Raw genomic sequence first — 19,618 nt, forward strand, 5'->3', positions numbered from 1 at the left:
TCCATTGCATACATCGCTGACTATACAGAGAGTCCCATTTATCTTGTGCACCTATTATAACTTTTTTGTTTGGATAGGTATTGGAATTTTTGTTTTTGAGAGTTATGTTAGAACAAGGGGCTAACATGAGTGTAGAGATTTGGTGCATGTAACTACATTATGGTACAAGATACACGTGACGTCATGAATTTTTCAAATAGCACTACATATTTTAATCATGTTACATTGATTACACACATTAAGACGAGTTCAAAAATGTATCACAATGTCACCTTCCCAATCAATAATAACAAAATGCAAAATGAATGCCATCAGAATGTGTCGTTTGTTGTGGTGCCCCATTCATCTTGGGTATTAACTTACACAAAACGAAAGACGACTGATGTCTGTACACGACGTGAGTTGTGTGTTTGCTGTCTAACATGTAAACAAACCACAACAACTGTCGACGCCACATCCACGTATAGTGCCCTGCACGTTCTCCGGACCTGTTGCCACTCGACTTCTTCCTGTGAGGAACTGTAAAGGACAGTGTGTGCCAAAATATTCTGACAACACCAGACGACACGCAGCAATGCATTCGACAGGCTTGTGTGTTCATTCAGCCAGCAACATGCGGGGCAGTCATATGTCTTTCAGGGAATGCCTTCAAATGTGCATTAATGTGAATGGTCACCATTTGGAACATCTTCTGTGACTCTCAAAGCATAACATTATCACATTGGAAGTACGTTTTTGTTTCGTTTTGTTGTTATTGATTAGGAAGGTGACATTGTGATACATTTTTGAACTCGTCTTAATATGTATAATCAATGTAACATGATTAAAGTATGTAGTGCTATTTGAAAAATTGATGACGTCACGTGTATCTTGTATCATAATGTAGTTACATGCACCAAATCTCCACACTCATGTTAGCCCCTTGTTCTAACATAACACTCAAAAACAAAAATTTCAATACCTATCCAAACAAAAAAGTTATAATAGGCGCACAAGATAAATGGGCACCCTGTATATACACCGCTATATATTACACTAATCAGACTTCAGATGCATACAAATAATTGTTCTTCCTCTGACACAAATCGTGTGATTAGTTCTTGTAAACATATTCTTCTGTGAAGTCGCCCTGTTATGTATCAGTTTGATAAATGTCAATCAATCAATCAATCAATCAATCAATCAATCAATCAATCAATCAATCAATCAATCAATCAATCAATCAATCAATCAATCAATCAATCAATCAGGAAGACATAAAGCATATTGACTCAACACTGATCCCACAAAGTACCTCCATCTGTTGTGTATATTGCTAGGTCATCCCAATTACACTTCAGACAATCGTTTGTAATTTCATCCTCTACAGCAGTAATTTTCAACTGGCCAACCTGTGACATCGGAGCATGTTTCCTCTCTCGGAGCAAAGCTAGTAGAGCATGTGCGAAAGGGTAATGTTGTGTCTCCACTATTTAAATATCTCCATTCCTTCCATTGCCTCTCTTCCTACATTGCTTTTATAGCTATGCTTCTCCTCTCAAGGAGCTCGAGAGCAGAGATGTGTGACACAACAGAACCAGCAGCTGAAAATACCTGCTCTACACCATTGGTTTTCCTACAGGTTTTGATCTAAATGGGGAAGAAAGTAATAGTGAATTGTTCAGAAAAGATATAGATTGAACTTTTTTCATTGCTGGTAATGAAAAGCAAAATTATGTTTTAAAGATTGGTTCTATCTTTGTCTTCAGGTGATCAAAATAGGATAAAGGGGTTCCTACTCATTGGGGCCGTTGCAAACAGCTAAATCTGCTTAAATGACCGAGAAGGTCCTTATTTGTAAACATTCTATAATTATTTTATTCCTATGTAATGAGTTAAATGCCCGTGTATAATAAAAAAATATATTATGTAGATTAATTTTATATTCATAGGATTTTTAAAAAATTTACTTTTAGTATATAGATACTGTCGATAGTTCATCTTTCTGGACGAAAGCAAATTAACTCACAGGGATATGAATTGGATTTTTGGAGGAGAAAGTCAATGCTTTATTGTGATTTAAAACTACAAATTGTTTGAGAACCTGCTATGAATGTTTGTACTTACTTGGGTATTTTGTCCCAGGCCAGGTGGTGCTAAGTGTAATATGCTATCAGCCAATTCTTCTTGTACAGCATCAAGCCCGTCGTACTTTTGGTCCCTATGCAATGCTACCACTGCCAACCGATCAAAACCTGCTGATTTAAGTAATGTTGCACGTCCCTCAGGAGTTGAGAAGAGCCATTCAGTCTCTCTGCAAAAACAATGTAGGATAATGGGTACAGTAAAATTAATTACATATTTACAAAAACATAATTTAAAACAGCATCTATAGTTTTAGATTCAAAGAATGCAAAGACCTGCCTTCCTTGTGGTACAATGAAAGCTGCAAATCTTCTTCCTGTTTCTCTCGCATATGGTTGATCTAGGACATGGACTGTATAACGTGGAGTAGTCTCATCAGGACGAAAGAGATCAAGGTAGACTTCACCATTCCCTGCTACACTACCACGATTCAGTCTTGCACATACCATGGAAGACTGCTGGAGGGACTTGACTGAAGTTCTTACTTCCTCTGGAGACCCCACTCGCTGTATATGGTCGCCAGCCAGACAGACTTCAAGTACCTGAAGGAACAATATTATTTCTACATTGCACATGACAGCTAATAATTGAAGACTGTATTGGCATTCACTGACGAAGAGAAGGAAGGAAGCAATAATTGTTCATCACTATGAAAATTACCTTCATGCTACTTCCATTGCTATATGGGGTGCATTATGAGTTTAGGCAGGCTTCGTTAAAGTTCTTCCATTTTCCCTATCATCGATCCTCATTTTTTCAAAATCCACAAAAAGGGTTGCCCAAAAAACATAGCATACTATGAATACAAAAACAATTCCGATACACAACATAATATAAATGCTACCAATTAGATAAGCCAAACAAAATTTACATAATAGTACTAGAATTTCTCATCACTTCACTGTTCATACAAATAATTTTTTGAGAGTTCACTGTCCATATAAATGTTTTCTCAGAATTTGTACTGAATATTTAACCGCAGTAACAGTCAGAGTTTTTAATGTACTGGTTGGAACATTAAATTTCTTACAAAATTCAACAAACAAGTTTGAGACGGTACCACAAGAACCAAAAAAAAACAAACCTATCACTTCAACATCACCACTAATTTTATACTTCTGGTTAAAGGTATTCACGAACTGGCTCATAAATATTTTTATTTTCCATATGTAGGCCTACTTGTTGAGCTTAATCAACACTAGTCTCAAATCGAACCATTGGATGAATAATTACAGCATTATCATGTTGTCTGTCATAGTAATGATATCGACGCGTTATGTACTACCATTTGCAGCAGTGCAGAATACTTCTTGGTGGGCTTCAAAGTATTGCAACAGACTCTTAGCAAGAAATTTCCTTAAAGTATGATGGCGAGTATTATGAAGGAGTCCACATCTGTGGAGTAACGGTTAGCACGTCTGGCTGTGAAACCAGATGGCCCAGGTTCGATTCCCGGTTGGGGCAAGTTATCTGGTTGAGGTTTTTTCCAGGGTCTTCCCTCAACCTAATATGAGCAAATGCTGTGTAACTTTCGGTGCTGGACCCCAGACTCATTTCACCGGCATTATCACCTTCATCTCATTCGGACGCTAAATAACCTGAGATGTTGAGAAAGCGTCGTAAAATAATTTCGAGGGAAAAATTGTTCCGGAGCCGGGTATCGAACCCGGGACCTTTGGTTTAACGTACCAACGCTCTACCACTGAGCTACTCGGGAACTCTAACCGACACCGATCCAATTTTTCCCTCTATATCCACAGACCTCAAAGTGGGCTGACAACAGTCAAGCAACCAACTTCGAGTGCACACTAACTCCGTGTGACTTAAATTGTGGTTTTCTGTTAACGAACAGTGACGTGTATTATGCAAATCAAGATTTTCAGGTATAACTCCGTGTAAAGCTGATTTGAATAATTTCGAGGGAAAAATTGTTCCGGAGCCGGGTATCGAACCCGGGACCTTTGGTTTAACGTACCAACGCTCTACCACTGAGCTACTCGGGAACTCTAACCGACACCGATCCAATATAGATATAGAGGGAAAAATTGGATCGGTGTCGGTTAGAGTTCCCGAGTAGCTCAGTGGTAGAGCGTTGGTACGTTAAACCAAAGGTCCCGGGTTCGATACCCGGCTCCGGAACAATTTTTCCCTCGAAATAATTCAAATCAGCTTTACACGGAGTTATACCTGAAAATCTTGATTTGCATAATACACGTCACTGTTCGTTAACAGAAAACCACAATTTAAGTCACACGGAGTTAGTGTGCACTCGAAGTTGGTTGCTTGACTGTTGTCAGCCCACTTTGAGGTCTGTGGATATAGAGGGAAAAATTGGATCGGTGTCGGTTAGAGTTCCCGAGTAGCTCAGTGGTAGAGCGTTGGTACGTTAAACCAAAGGTCCCGGGTTCGATACCCGGCTCCGGAACAATTTTTCCCTCGAAATTATTCAAATCAGCTTTACACGGAGTTATACCTGAAAATCTTGATTTGCGTCGTAAAATAACCTACTGAAAAAAAAAAAAATATGAAGGAGCATATCATGCTGGCAGGATTCCAAGACGTGAGGGAGAGTTTCAATCTGAATACAATGTCTACACTGGGAACAGTCTTGAGAATGGCCTGGCATTGCTCACAGATTTACAGTTTGCCCAATCATTTTTAAAGCTTCTTTCAATTCTGATACTGAAAGGCCTTCTCATGTCTTTACTAGTTTATTTGCAGGTGCATATTCTTCAACTCCTTGTGCTTTGTGTTTCAATGCAACTGTTTCTTGTATTCTTTAGTTCTCAGAATATTTCTGAAGACCATTCCAAATTTATGACAAGGATGTGATTATAGTTGATTTTTACAGATTCCAAGTTTTTGGAGACACTGATTAGCTTCTGAAGTCAGATTTCTTACAGTGTTGACAAGAGAATTATCTTCCTTTATTAATGTGATGCACTTATTAAAACGTTGTATGAATGCCTCCCATGTTGCCTTAAACAATCCTTTGAAAGTTGGTGAGCGTAAAACATACATGGGTAAATCCAGGATTTTCTTCAATGTGGACTTCATAAGTAACTCAGTATCTTTCAGAAAAGACATTGGTAATTTATTCATCAGAGTTGACTGAAGAGAATACAATAGAGTTGGCCAGATAGAAGAGTTCAAAATGTTTAGTTTTTGATCTGTCCATAATAATGGGGTCGAGACTAGATGTAACAATCTTTCATTTAATTATTGAATAATACTAGGGTTGCCAAAACTGCCGTATTTCCCGGGATCTCCCGTATTTAGCCCATATTTTTCTTCTCTTCGAGCACTTTTCTCCCATATTCTTATATAACGTAAAAATCTATTTTAAACATTTAATTTTTCCGTGGTTGAAGGTGATTTATATTATGGATTCTGTTGCTCCAGAGATGTACTGAAATGTACAATCTCTGCAGAAGGTAATACTTGCCAGAAATAGTTTCAGGGCTCACTAATTTAAAATCAAACAATATTAGAGTTTAAAAAAAAAAAAAAAAAAAAAAAAAACTAGCAAGTTGTGTTGTAAGCATACCAGGCAGCAAAGCTCATGCAGAGAGTGTTTTTTTCTTATGAACAGTAAGTGAACAAATGTTGGAAATAGGAGCAGGATACATCTAATCAAATCAGAATTGCAAATCACAATCAACTTCAAATACTCATGTTGGGAATTTTTACAATTTGTTTGAAACTATTACACGAGGCAAAATATCTCAAAATTCTCTTAATTTAAGCCCAACTGTCTAAGTGTAGGATAAAGTTGTATTTTAGTACTGCTAACTGAATTGTATAATTTGTCAATTTTCTATGTGAAATATTGTAGGTAGCTTAGTTTCCTGTATTTTCTTCAAAAATAGTTGGCAACCCTAAATAACACCCTTAATTTTATCGTGATTTATAAAGTTGGTAAGTATATTGCATAAACATTATTTGATATTTACTATTTCAACACAACAATCTGAAAATACATAAATACAAAGTATTAACTTGCAAAATATTATAACGATAATATTGAGTAAAATATGTAGGCCCTATTTGTAATTACTACAAATCACGTTATTATTTTATTTATTTTCTAAGTTTTCCTGCAGTGAGAAAGTATCAATGGAGTTATTTGGGACAGGACCATACACCAAGCAGGTTCTGAGGGGCGTAGGAGTCGGGGTAGAGAAGTAGGGGTTCGCCAGACCCACTGATTTCTTCTGCCCCTAGTATAGCGAAATGTCTATGCATAGAACCCCTCAAGTTTAAATTTAGACCAATTTCATTAAATAAATTTCGAGCTATGGTGAACAAAGCTAGAGCACTTGTAAGATCTTTTACAATTAAAACAGTGTCGTCTGCAAAACTTAGGACACTTATGTTAGAAAATTAAATTTTTCAGTCGTTGACTTTACTACTTTATATATTTTGTTAGGTGTTAACCATTACATAATAAATTGTGTGATGTATGAACGTTTTCGTTGACCATGTCAACATCATCAGATACACTCTGTCATTTTACAATATCAATACTCTCAATGTTATCTACACAATTCACATACAATACATGTTTACTGTCATATGAAGGTAAAACCTATTAAAAAATTATATGAATTAGTTTTATAATGTTGAATTGTGGATACCCCAACTGTCAACAATTAAAATATACTTATATTATCATGGGTATATTCTTTGCAAATCATCACATGTGAACGATAATATGAACGATGTAATGATATGAGGCTAAAAGTAAGATAAAGTATAAAAATGATGAGCTAACTCTATTTAATGCTTTACTATGCATGTGAGGATTTGCAAATTACAATATTTTGTTAGAAGGTATTCACTTTTCCATATCATAGTATAAAATTCTGGCCTGTTATAACTGCCTATATTTTGTAGATCTTGGTGTTATTGTTTATGCCAATATGTTGGGTTTAAACTGTTTATAGTTAATCAGATGATGGGCGTATGTTCTGTTGTTGTTCATGTTACACTGAAAAATAATCAAAGTCGTAGGTAGTTAATCTAATTTTGAAACTGATGGATTTGATTTTAATAATTGTAATGTATTAAATGAAACTTACGGATAATTATTCAATGTAGTAGTGATGTTGTAGAAGTTTATTTAACATGGTGTGAATCGAAAGTCTGAAATCGCTGAAAGAAATTAAGTGTTGAAAATTAATATTAGCTTAGTTAAAACAAATGGTGCAATTTGTTATATAAATTTGATTGAAAGTCCGGTTTCAATTAATGTTGAAAAAATGGGATGGCTACGAAGTACACTAAATAAAATGTAAATGTCGGTAATAAATTCTAACTTTGCTAGAGCAAATCGGAAATATTTAATTATATTAACTACATACATTGAACAATACTCACTAGTTGTGGAAGTGTTTTCTGTGGATGTTGGTCGTGTACTGGTTAAGTGGAGACTGTGTACCTGTGTTTAACATAGTTTACATAAGAAGCAAATAGTGCGCGCATGAATACACCACATCACATGCTGTATAGTGTGTTTTGTAAATTGGGTAAATTTTCATTAATCAATGATTTATCTTTTTTATAATATTTCGAAATATAATATTCTTCTGCCGTGTTTATTTGTGTATTATCTTTATATGTTTTGATTATTGTTAGGGTATCACTTATTGATCCAAGTTCATGTCCATATTGAATGAGATGGGATGCATATTTAGATTTTGTTCTGTTGTGTTTAAAATCGGAGATGTGCTCTTTGTATCTTGTTTTAAAATTCCGTTTTGTTTGCCCAATATATTTGGCATTACAGGTTTTGCACTTTAACATGTATACTCCTTTCATGTTAATTTTATCGGTGTGGTGTAACTGATTGTTGATATTATTATTTAATCTATTGTTGGTTTTATATGCTAATTTTATATTTTCTTTTTGGAAAAAGTTTGCTAATTTGTTAGAAATTACTTTATTGTATGTTAACGTTGACCATGTTTTGTTATTTTCTTTAGTGTTCCTGGATAAAGTAGATGAACTTTTCGTTCTTTGTTCATTTTCTTTTTTATGTATTAGTTTTTTAATTAAGGTTCTGCTATAACCATTTTCTTTTGCGATGTTAAAAATATTTTGTATCTCCTTTCTATATTTTGTGCGAGATAAGGGAATCTGTAATGCTCTGTTTATTAAATAATGAAACGTGCTTAATTTATGAGAAAAAGGATGTTCTGAGGTTGCTGGTATAATATGATTGGTGTGTGTTGGTTTCCTATAAATATCAAAGAATAAGCTATCTTTTTGTTTTATTATTTTTATATCCAAAAATGGTATGGATTTATTCTTTTCCAATTCAATTGTAAATTTTAGGTTGTTATGGATTTGATTGAAATCATGTACGATGGAATCACTATTCGTTTTGTTGTTATATATTATAATGGTATCGTCTACATATCTGCGGTAATATTTTATATTGTGTTTATTTAATAAATTTTGAACATGGTTTTCTTCTATGTGCTGCAAAAAGATTTCTGTTAGGATGCCAGATAACGGACTCCCCATGCTAAACCAGTATTTTGTTTATATACTTTTTGATTAAAAGTGAAATAATTTTGTGACGTGCAAAGTGTTAGTAACTGGATTATTTGTTCGATTATGGAATCATTAACTTTGTTTTCACTGAGCTTTCTTTTAATTAATTCTATTGTTTCTTGAACCGGTATGTTCGTGTATAAATTTTCTATGTCCAGTGATATTAATTTTGTATCTTTGTTGATCGTGATGTTTTTTAGTTCATTTACTAAATGTTCTGTATTTCTTATAGAGTATGTGTTTTTCAAATTAAGGGTTTGTTGTAACCATTTTTGCAAGAATTTACTTAGTTTGTAATTGGGTGAGTTCCTCTGGGAGCTCTGGTTCCCCTCTGGCATCCTAAAAAAAAAAAAAAATCCGTCATCCCATCTCATTTAGGGTATAGCATACACCAGATTCCTAGGGCACACTCAGGGCGATAATTACACAACAGGCTTAATATGGGTGAATGACGAAAAGTCAAGTACCCGCCACTAGCAAAAATATATATAGAAGTAAAATTAACCAGTATTTCATCCAGATATGGATGTCAAATTTCAATTTTAAACAAAAAAGAATGTTGATGACTGTAAGCAGTTCGAATCCACTTGTCAAGACTCATTTGGGATTACACAAATTTACACAAGAAAATACCAACATAAAGTAGACTTGAAAGATGATAAGACCATGAAGATCCTAAAGGAGATACAGGAAACAGGAAAAATTTACGTTTTATAGGACAGAATTATAAATAATGTTAAATCAATTTCTGGCTAACATTTATGAATTATGCGGATGATATAGTATTTTTCGCATAAACTTATCTATAGTAAAATTATTACCAGTACTACAAAAGTTCAAAATAACTGAGTTAAGACACACCCGAAAATCTTTGTGAACACAAAACTCATTCTTTCTGTGACAGTACAGCCATTTGAGAGTAAAGTCTGACATAGACAATTGACAATCAGTTATTTCTGTCTTAAGTTTTTCTTCCTCCAAATTGATATCCAGCTCCTTAACCGGTACTATATTATTATATTGTCCAGTAATCACATTCTAGTTCTACTAAAGCATTTTTTTCCATCTGGTTCTTCTTTATTGTTAATTTTTGTAATGAAGGATGTCTATTTTTCACTCTTAATATGAACATATGACTCACTGAGAGTAAAGTAATATAGACCAAGTAACGAAATTCAACAATTTAGACACAGAAATTATCTTTACTAAGAAAATTCTAGAAGAAGTTACAAGTCCAACAAGCAATAGATGCTTAAATACGAGGGCAATTAGTAAGGTAAAGAATGTTTGTGCATAGTGACTGCATAGCTATCATTGCAGCTGGTCTCGGATTAGCTATATTCAGTGTGGTTTAGGCATTTGCCTAGTGTTGTTGGTGCATAAGTTTTCATCTGTTGAGTGTAGCTTTTTTTTAATGAACGCACATGTTGATAGTCCCACTATCTATGAAATTCAATCAGTTATTCAATGAGGTATTCAGAAGCACCGCAGGGTCATGCTTTCATGTGGAATTGTTCTTCTTCATGACAATGCTTGCTTATATACTGCCAGAAAAACAAACGAGTGGAAAACTTTTGAGCATCCATCCCACAGTCTGGACTTGGCATCATCAGATTTTCACCTGTTTTCGAAGATGAAGGAGCACCTTCCTGGAAAAGATTTTCAGATGGTTTCTCGGTTTGTCAATTGGTCAGTGGGACAATTGACCAATTCGTTAACAGAAAATCACAATTCAAGTCACACAGAAAAAGTATGCACTCAAAGCTGAGTCTTTGAAGTCTTGTCAAACCACTTGAGTCTTATCTATGCCTTAGACATAAAAGGGAATAAATGAGCCGGGTCTAGTAGAGTTCCTGGGTAGCTCAGTTGGTAGAGCATTGGCGTACTCAGCCAAAAAGGTCCTGGGTTCGATACCTGGCCCTGGAACAATTTTTCCCTTGAAATTATTCAAGTCAGCTTTACAGGGAGCTATTCCTGAAAAGTGAGATTTGACCAATTAATCAGTCAGTCAGTAGATTAGTCAGTTAGACCAACTCATTGACAGATCGAAAGATTACTTGATGACTGACCAATTGATTGACTGAGGCTGAAGGACAAACTGATTGAATGACCCAGAAGAGTGATTATAGATTAGCCAATTTGGCTTGTACAGCGCTCTTAGTGGTGCTGCGGCAAAACACGGCAGTAATAAACTAAGTGCCCTCCATTGTATAATTTCATCTGCTTACAACGTTGTGTGTACCAAGGTAGGCGTTATGAAAAAATTAATAAAAAAAATATGTTCCCTGAGTGTGTTGCATATAACTGCAATAGCAGAAGAAAAAAGACAAAGGATATATCATAATTCAGGTAAATTTTATGAAGTTAAGTCCATAGTATTGTTAATTAGCAGCATTTTTCATGTGCAAATATGTAACAAAGCTCGGCATATAATCGCCACAGCCTCATGCTTAACATGCTGACATCATACAATAACGTGCGGTGTGCTTTTAAAACATAATTGTGCCGACCGATTGTTGCTCTGTATTCACTCTAAGCATCACATTGTCACGTCTAATTCCTCGATAAGAATAAGCACTAGTTTGTTATATTGTTAAATGGCTATTATTATTATTATTATTATTATTGTTTCATATACGAGTACGTTGGCATTCTTAACTCTTAATAATAACTCTTTAATAATAATAATAAGATTCACAGAAATATTTGTCTCTTCTTGCAATTTTAAGAAGAGACAAATATTTCTATGAATCTCTTCTTAAAATTGCAAAAAAAAGCACATTCCACGAGGCAAACCAAAAAAATACACCCCATTCTGGACAGAAAACCTGAATTTATTGAAACAAGATAGAGATAAAGCAAGAACCAAAGCAGAACATAGCAAAACACCAGAAGATACTCAAGATTGGAGGAAGAAGACTGCCATTCTTAAAAAAGCAATCATAACAGCAAAAAAGAACAGTTTTAATAAATTTATTGAAAATATTAATTACAGAACCGATAGCGCTAAAACATATAACTTTCTGAAGAATATTTCCAATACACAGGAAAATACTAGCCAACCTATTATTCATAATAACAAAACACTAACAGATAGTAGAGATATAGCAAACGCATTTAATAAACACTATTCAAACTCTCACAGATTACATCCCAATACCAAAAAAACTGACAAACTTATCAAAAGAGAATTTCATAAAAATAATAAAAACAATATTACTAGTACAAAACCTGAAATATTTCATCAAAATTTTATTTCCAAAGAATTTAATATAGCTATACAAAATTTAATAACCAAGAAATCTCCTGGGCCCGACAACATTCATTCCGAATTTTTGAAACATCTGGGGGGGAAAAAGCCAAGTCTGTACTTTTATCCATTTTCAATTTATCATGGAACACCTCAATTCCTGCAGCTTGGAAAAAAGCAATCATTGTACCAATTCACAAAAAAGGGAAACCTGCTCATGATGTTAATAGTTATCGACCAATAGCACTATTAAGCATGATAGCAACAACCATGGAGTCCATGATCTCCAACAGATTAACTTGGTATTTAGAATCCCAAAATCTTTTATCACCAAGACAAGCCAGCTTTCGACAACTACACTCTACCAATGAACAAGTCATACGCTTTGGCCAAGAAATAAAAGACAGTTTTAACAAGAAAGAAGATACCTTGGCAATATTTATTGATTTCCAGTTAGCATATGACTCTGTTTGGAGAAATAAATTATTACAAAAACTCCAGAAATTAGGTATCTCCAGCAATATATTCAGATGGATATCAGAATTCCTTAGTCAAAGATTCATTGCCACTAAATTCAATAACTCACTTTCTACTTACAGACAAACATATCGAGGTCTACCTCAGGGCGCTGTCCTCAGCACAACTTTATTCAATATTTATATAAATGACTTACCCTCTCTATTAGAGGAATCAAACATGAAAACAGCACTATTTGCAGATTATATAGTTTTGTGGACTTTCGGATCTTACAGACATAGAGACAAAATTCAAAATTCTGCTCTTAAAGCTCTAAATCAACTACATGAATGGAATACATCAAATTTGATGACACTCAATTTAAGCAAAAGTAACTACCAAATATTTTCACTCGGTAAAAAAGAAAGAAAATTCAATATCCAATACAATGGCCAACACCTTCCTAGGACTTATGAATCCAAATATCTTGGAGTTATTTTCGATAGTAATTTAACATGGAGCAACCATTTGAAATAAATCTCTGAAAAAGCTCGTAAAAGATTCTCTCTTCTAAAAAGACTAGCAGGAAAGAAATGGGGATGCTTTAGGAATACTTTGAACACTACATACAAAATGTTTATACAGCCAGTGCTGACATACTGCGGAGAAATTTTAATTAATTACTTCACCTTTCATAAACGAAATAGAATATGTTCAAAACCAAGCTCTCAGACTCATTACTGGTGGAATCAAAACAACTCCAATAGATTCTATGAGATTCCTCACTAATATTAACAGCATCAAAATGACAATAGAAGAAAAAGCACTGATTCAATATGAAAAACTTATCAGATTACCAGGAAACAATTGGCATTCATACAGTCCTCTCTGTAGATTGAAAACTCAAAAAAGTTTCATATCCATTGTTCAAGAATTAAAACAGAAAATCAATATCCCGAATTTAAAAGATAACCTACAAATTAAACCAAACCCTTTAACTCTATTAAATATAGAATATAATCTAAATTTAACAGAAGAAATACTAAAATCAGAAGTAAACACTGAAATACTAAAACAATTGTCTTTAGAGACAATTAATATTAGGTACCCTCCACAAAACTGGCTTCATTTATACATTGACGGATCCTTGATCTCCAGAGAACAAGGTGCCGGTGCAGGTGTTACGTGCTGTCTCTTCTCACTTTATAAATCTCTTGGGTATGGAACAACAAGTTTTGATGGAGAAATCATTGCAATAAGTGAAAGTCTCAGGAATCTTCTATGCCACATCAATAAATTTAAAAATGCAGTTATATTGTCAGACTCCAAAGCAGCTATTCTATCAATAGTCTCTAAACACACACCTTCATCTCAAACAGCAGAAATAACTAAAATGCTCTCTCAATTAATATCACTCAATAAAAGAATTGTATTCCAATGGATACCATCCCATTGTGGAATCCTGGGAAACAAGAATGTGGATGCTTTAGCAAAGAAGGGCAGCACTGCTACTTACAGACCTGTTACTAAATCTACGTATTACTCTGTGAAAAGATTTATTAAATCTACATACTTAGACTTCAACAAACAAAATTTGATAACACAATCCCAAGGGAAAAAATGGAACTCTCTGCATCAAAATCCACAGTTAATTCCCGATTTACCACGAAAATCGTCTGTAGCTGCATTTAGATTGGGCAACAGGCCATGATTGTTTGGCCAAGCACCTGCATAGAATTGGAATATATCAGTCCCCTAACTGCCCATTGTGCAACTCAAACCAAGAAATGGATTCGGAACACCTCAAAATCTGTGCTTCAGTGGCTGGCCATGATAATATCTTTGAAAAATATTGGAGTGCAAGAGGTCAAATGGCTTTATTGTCAAACGCCTGGCATTAGAAAACAACAAACAACATAATTTTTAATCACATAGGCTACCTTAATGTTCGTCCTCAGCACAAGACATTGCAACCTCGGTTTTAGTCCACGTGGATTAGACAAGTAGATGTCATTTTATAATGGAAACAGCTTATTGGTTGCAACATTGAAATTGAGGCGAGTGATTGGAGCGGCGACATAAGAAATTGAAAACAATAATACAAGTAAATTTCAAAGACATGCTGAATGTTACTCACGAGGCTGCTCAAAGACCTGCCGAATAATGTTAAGCATGAGACCGAGGCGATAATACCATATCATGTGTGCAGTATTGTCCTTTTCTTGCAGGTTACCTTTGAAAAATAAGAAACTGTATTTATGTACTTGGCTTCTAGTTGACTCATAAGTACCGTAAACAAAAGAAAAATTGAGTGCCAACAGCAATTTTGCACAGAAATAAGGATGGAAATTTCCTGTGAATGTGGGGTCCAGCAGAGAGGTGTGGGCAGGTGGGATTGCTCCGTTGAGGTGGAATAAGTAGGTGACGGGGAAGACCAGAATATCTCATTTCTGTGTTTTTCCATACTGACCACAGAAAAGGCGAGTTTTCGTAACATCGAATCAGTGATAGGTTAGTTCAGACTTTTGGTATGTCTTGCATATAATTACTCACAATTTTAAGGAGTGTCACTGACCCACCCAAAACCCCTCTCTTCCACGCTATTGCCTTACTTTGATAACGTGCATTAGAATATGCAGATACCATGTATTGTGGGTCCCTATCACCACGGCATGGTGCGTCCTCAGGTTGCGGATAGAGGAGACGGCCTCCAGATATGGAGGGTAGCTGCGAATATATTGAATAAGCAGTCGTGGACAGCCGATAAGGGGTGGTCCTCCAGCTTGGGGGTTGGGCGAAGGGCTAACAACCCATCACCGTAAAAAACAGCTTGTTACGTATCCCTATAATAAGCCTCGGAATAGGACTGATTCTCTGGCACGACCACAGCAAAGGAATAAGGTTTTGAGATTTGGCACTTGGAACGTAACTAGTCTTTATAGAACAGGAGGGGTAACATTAGTAGCAAAAGAACTAGCTAGATATAGAATAGACTTCGTAGGAGTACAAGAGGTTAGGTTAGATGGGAATGGCATATCACAAATAGGAGATTACTTGTTGTATTATGGGGAAGGAAACAATAATCACCAATTAGGAACAGGATTCTTTGTTCATAAAAGAATAAAATCAGCAGTAAAAAAGGTCGAATTTATCAGTGACAGGTTATCATATTTAGTACTTAAGGGTAGATGGTGCGACATCATAGTTATAAATGCTCACGCCCCTACAGAAGAGAAAGACGACCATATAAAGAATAGCTTCTATGAGGAATTGGAACATACTTTTGATCAGTTCCCTAGATATCACATGAAAATTTTATTGGGGGATTTCAATGCTAAAGTAGGACGGGAGGATATTTTTAGACCAACTATTGGAAAAGAGAGCCTACACGCAATTAGTAGTGACAATGGAGTTAGATTAGTCAACTTTGCCACATCGAAAAATTTAATTGTCAAAAGTACAACATTCCCCCATAAGGATATACATAAATATACTTGGACTTCTCCGGATGGATTGACACACAACCAAATAGATCACATCTTGATAGATAAACGGAGACATACTAGTATAGTAGATATTCGAACTTTCAAGGGTGCAGACTGTAATTCTGACCATTATTTGGTGATTGGAGAATTAAGAGAAAGATTATCAGTAGCCAAGCGAGTAGAGCAACAAGTTAATATTACTAAATTCAATATTTTGAAATTAAAGGACGAGGAAGCTAAGCAAAATTATCAGGTCGAAATTTCGAATAGGTTTGCCACTTTAGAAAGTTCCGACGAAGTTGAGAAAGAATTAGATGTTAATAGCGTGTGGGAAAATATCAGAGATAGTATCAAAATTGCAGCTGAGCAGAGCATAGGTTATTATGAAACTAAGAAAAAGAAACCGTGGTTTGATGAAGATTGTTGCATGGTAGTAGAAAGAAGGAAACAGGCAAAATTGAAATTCTTACAGGATCCAGTTGAGGAGAAGAGAGATAATTATTTCAATGAAAGACGGGAAGCAAGTCGTACACTTAGGAATAAAAAGAGAGGTTACTTGAAGGAAAAACTGAATGAGGTAGAAACAAATAGTAAGAATAAAAACATTCGAGATTTATATAAGGGTATCAAGGAATTTAAGAACGGATATCAGCCAAGGGTAAACGTGATCAAGGATGAGAATGGTGACTTGCTTGCAGACTCTCCATCAATCCTAAACAGATGGAAAAACTATTTTGCGCAACTACTAAATGTACATAGGCCAAATAGAAATGATCGGGACGAAATTGAAATACAAACTGCTGAGCCATTTATACCCGAACCCACACTTTCAGAAGTCAAAATTGCGATAGAAAATCTGAAAAAGTACAAGTCTCCAGGTATCGATCAAATTCCAGCAGAATTAATACAAGAGGGTGGAAGTGCATTATATAGCGAAATTTATAAACTTGTACTTGCTATTTGGGAAAAGGAAATTGTACCAGAACAATGGAAGGAGTCCATAATTGTACCTATTTTTAAAAAGGGGGACAAAACCAACTGTGGTAACTTTCGAGGAATATCACTTTTGTTGACGTCATACAAAATTTTGTCCAATATTCTTTTGAGAAGATTAACTCCATACGTAGATGAAATTATTGGGGATCATCAGTGCGGTTTTCGGCGTAATAGATCGACTATTGATCAGATTTTTTGTATTCGACAGATAATGGAGAAAAAATGGGAGTATAAGGGTACAGTACATCAGTTATTCATAGATTTCAAAAAGGCGTATGACTCGGTTAAGAGGGAAGTATTATATGATATTCTTATTGAATTTGGTATTCCCAAGAAACTAGTTCGATTAATTAAAATGTGTCTCAGTGAAACATACAGCAGAGTCCGTATAGGTCAGTTTCTATCTGATGCTTTTCCAATTCACTGCGGGCTAAAGCAGGGAGATGCACTATCACCTTTACTTTTTAACTTCGCGCTTGAATATGCCATTAGGAAAGTTCAGGATAACAGGCAGGGTTTGGAATTGAATGGGTTACATCAGCTTCTTGTCTATGCAGATGACGTGAATATGTTAGGAGAAAATACACAAACGATTAGGGAAAACACGGAAATTTTACTTGAAGCAAGTAGAGCGATCGGTTTGGAAGTAAATCCCGAAAAGACAAAGTATATGATTATGTCTCGTGACCAGAATATTGTACGAAATGGAAATATAAAAATTGGAGATTTATCCTTCGAAGAGGTGGAAAAATTCAAATATCTTGGAGCAACAGTAACAAATATAAATGACACTCGGGAGGAAATTAAACGCAGAATAAATAAGGGAAATGCATGTTATTATTCGGTTGAGAAGCTCTTATCATCCAGTCTGCTGTCCAAAAATCTGAAAGTTAGAATTTATAAAACAGTTATATTACCGGTTCTTCTGTATGGTTGTGAAACTTGGACTCTCACTCTGAGAGAGGAACATAGGTTCAGGGTGTTTGAGAATAAGGTGCTTAGGAAAATATTTGGGGCTAAGCGGGATGAAGTTACAGGAGAATGGAGAAAGTTACACAACACAGAACTGCACGCATTGTATTCTTCACCTGACATAATTAGGAACATTAAATCCAGACGTTTGAGATGGGCAGGGCATGTAGCACGTATGGGCGAATCCAGAAATATATATAGAGTGTTAGTTGGGAGACCGGAGGGAAAAAGACCTTTAGGGAGGCCGAGACGTAGATGGGAGGATAATATTAAAATGGATTTGAGGGAGGTTGGGTATGATGATAGAGACTGGATTAATCTTGCACAGGATAGGGACCGCTGGCGGGCTTATGTGAGGGCGGCAATGAACCTTCGGGTTCCTTAAAAGCCATTTGTAAGTAAGTAAGTAAGAATATGCAGATAAAGCGATTTTTATATTCAAAGTATTTGTTGCTGCAAACTAAACTATGTGTTAATCACTATATACATACCAAGTGTTTATCACTATATACATCTCGCAGAAGTCACTAAACAAAAGAAAATTGTGCTTTCCTTTCTGGAGAAACAGCTATGAGATTTAACAGAATTAATAGTAATCAAAACTATTGGATATACAGTATATTGGTTTTCATTTAAGAAAAATAAAAGCATGTTGTGTCATGTTGTACTCAAGTTACAAGCTTAGAGGTAAAGATTGTTTACTACAGTTAGGGCCCACTTTCATTCTATAATATCTGATGGTATAATAAATAGTTTTGCAGCGTGTACAGACTGGGAAAACAATTTAATAAAATCATCTGAATCATTTTATAGGCAATCTTATAGGCAATATAAAAAAGAACTTAAAAATATTAACATTTCCTTCAGTATATCTGTTAGTATTTTTGTCATACATACTGTACATGATAATTTTACTCTGTTAGTTTATTGTTTTAAGCTTTCCTTCTAGGAATGGAATGGAATTTATGGAGGGTAGGCACTATGGCCCAGCACTGCAACCTGTTGAGATCTGTTGCGCTGACCCTCTAGTAGCGCATTCCCAAACCCACATTGGTTGACCACAAGGTTTGCTGTGCACCCAGGTTTCGAGCAGGCAACCCCACTTGTGCCTACGCCAGCACCTTACGTGCGTTGCCAGCTGGCGTCTTCTAGGAATAGCTCAAGTGTTTTAAATTTAGCATACATAAGTTCTGTATTTCAGATTGAGTCACTAGCAAGTAAGTAAAATTTCTGACGAAACACTAGGTTTTTCCATTTCAGTTTAACTGATTTATGCAAACGAAATTTCGTGAACTGCTCGACTCTAGCCTTACTTATCGTCACGCCCACTTTGTTGGGGCGCTTATTTTAATGGTGGACACACCTTCAATTTCCTTCAAACATGGCGGCGCAATGGCCACTCTATAATCTCTCTTCTAACGCGTTAGAATGACCGACTGAGTGAACAAGTAACCAACAAACTGACCGAAAATGATTTAAAGGATACTGTCATGGATTGGTCGAATTATGTCATGGTCTGGTTGAATCACTTTTTACAATAAGGAAATACTTAAACTGGTCTCGAGGTACGAAAAGTACCTAAATATCTGAGGTACCTATGTGGAGAAGTACGTTAAGGTATGAAGTCAAACCAATGCGCTCTATTCTATACTGGAGGTCCCACCACAATGCTCTTTCCTGTCTGAAAGCGTGACTGTAGCTGCCATGTTGAAGAGGGTATTGCTCTCTCTTTCTAATTAATGTGTTTCAATGAGTCTTTCGTGAGGTTCATGTTGCA

The 19,618-nt window shown here is 35.5% G+C and overlaps 1 protein-coding gene and 1 long non-coding RNA gene across 3 annotated transcripts in view; both read right to left on the reverse strand.

The window, feature by feature from the left end:
- Positions 1–19,618, reverse strand: part of LOC138694375 (eEF1A lysine and N-terminal methyltransferase homolog) — a 57,855-nt gene that overhangs the window by 31,829 nt on the left and 6,408 nt on the right. The window contains exons 5-6 of one of the 2 annotated variants that reach the window (XM_069818055.1): positions 2,400–2,666; positions 2,107–2,289 (exon numbers count right to left, since the gene is read on the reverse strand). In XM_069818055.1, the coding sequence (XP_069674156.1) occupies positions 2,107–2,289; positions 2,400–2,666 (450 nt within the window). Of the gene's footprint in view, positions 1–2,106; positions 2,294–2,399; positions 2,667–19,618 lie in introns of both variants that reach the window. The other variant, XM_069818054.1, reaches the window with a different exon arrangement.
- LOC138694376 (uncharacterized) lies at positions 5,197–7,497 on the reverse strand. The gene is made up of 2 exons (XR_011330917.1): positions 7,206–7,497; positions 5,197–7,114 (listed from the first exon to the last, which is right to left on the reverse strand). It is a non-coding gene; the product is annotated as an uncharacterized lncRNA (long non-coding RNA).

This window comes from Periplaneta americana, chromosome 2 (assembly GCF_040183065.1).
Source record: "Periplaneta americana isolate PAMFEO1 chromosome 2, P.americana_PAMFEO1_priV1, whole genome shotgun sequence".
NCBI lineage: Eukaryota > Metazoa > Arthropoda > Insecta > Blattodea > Blattidae > Periplaneta > Periplaneta americana.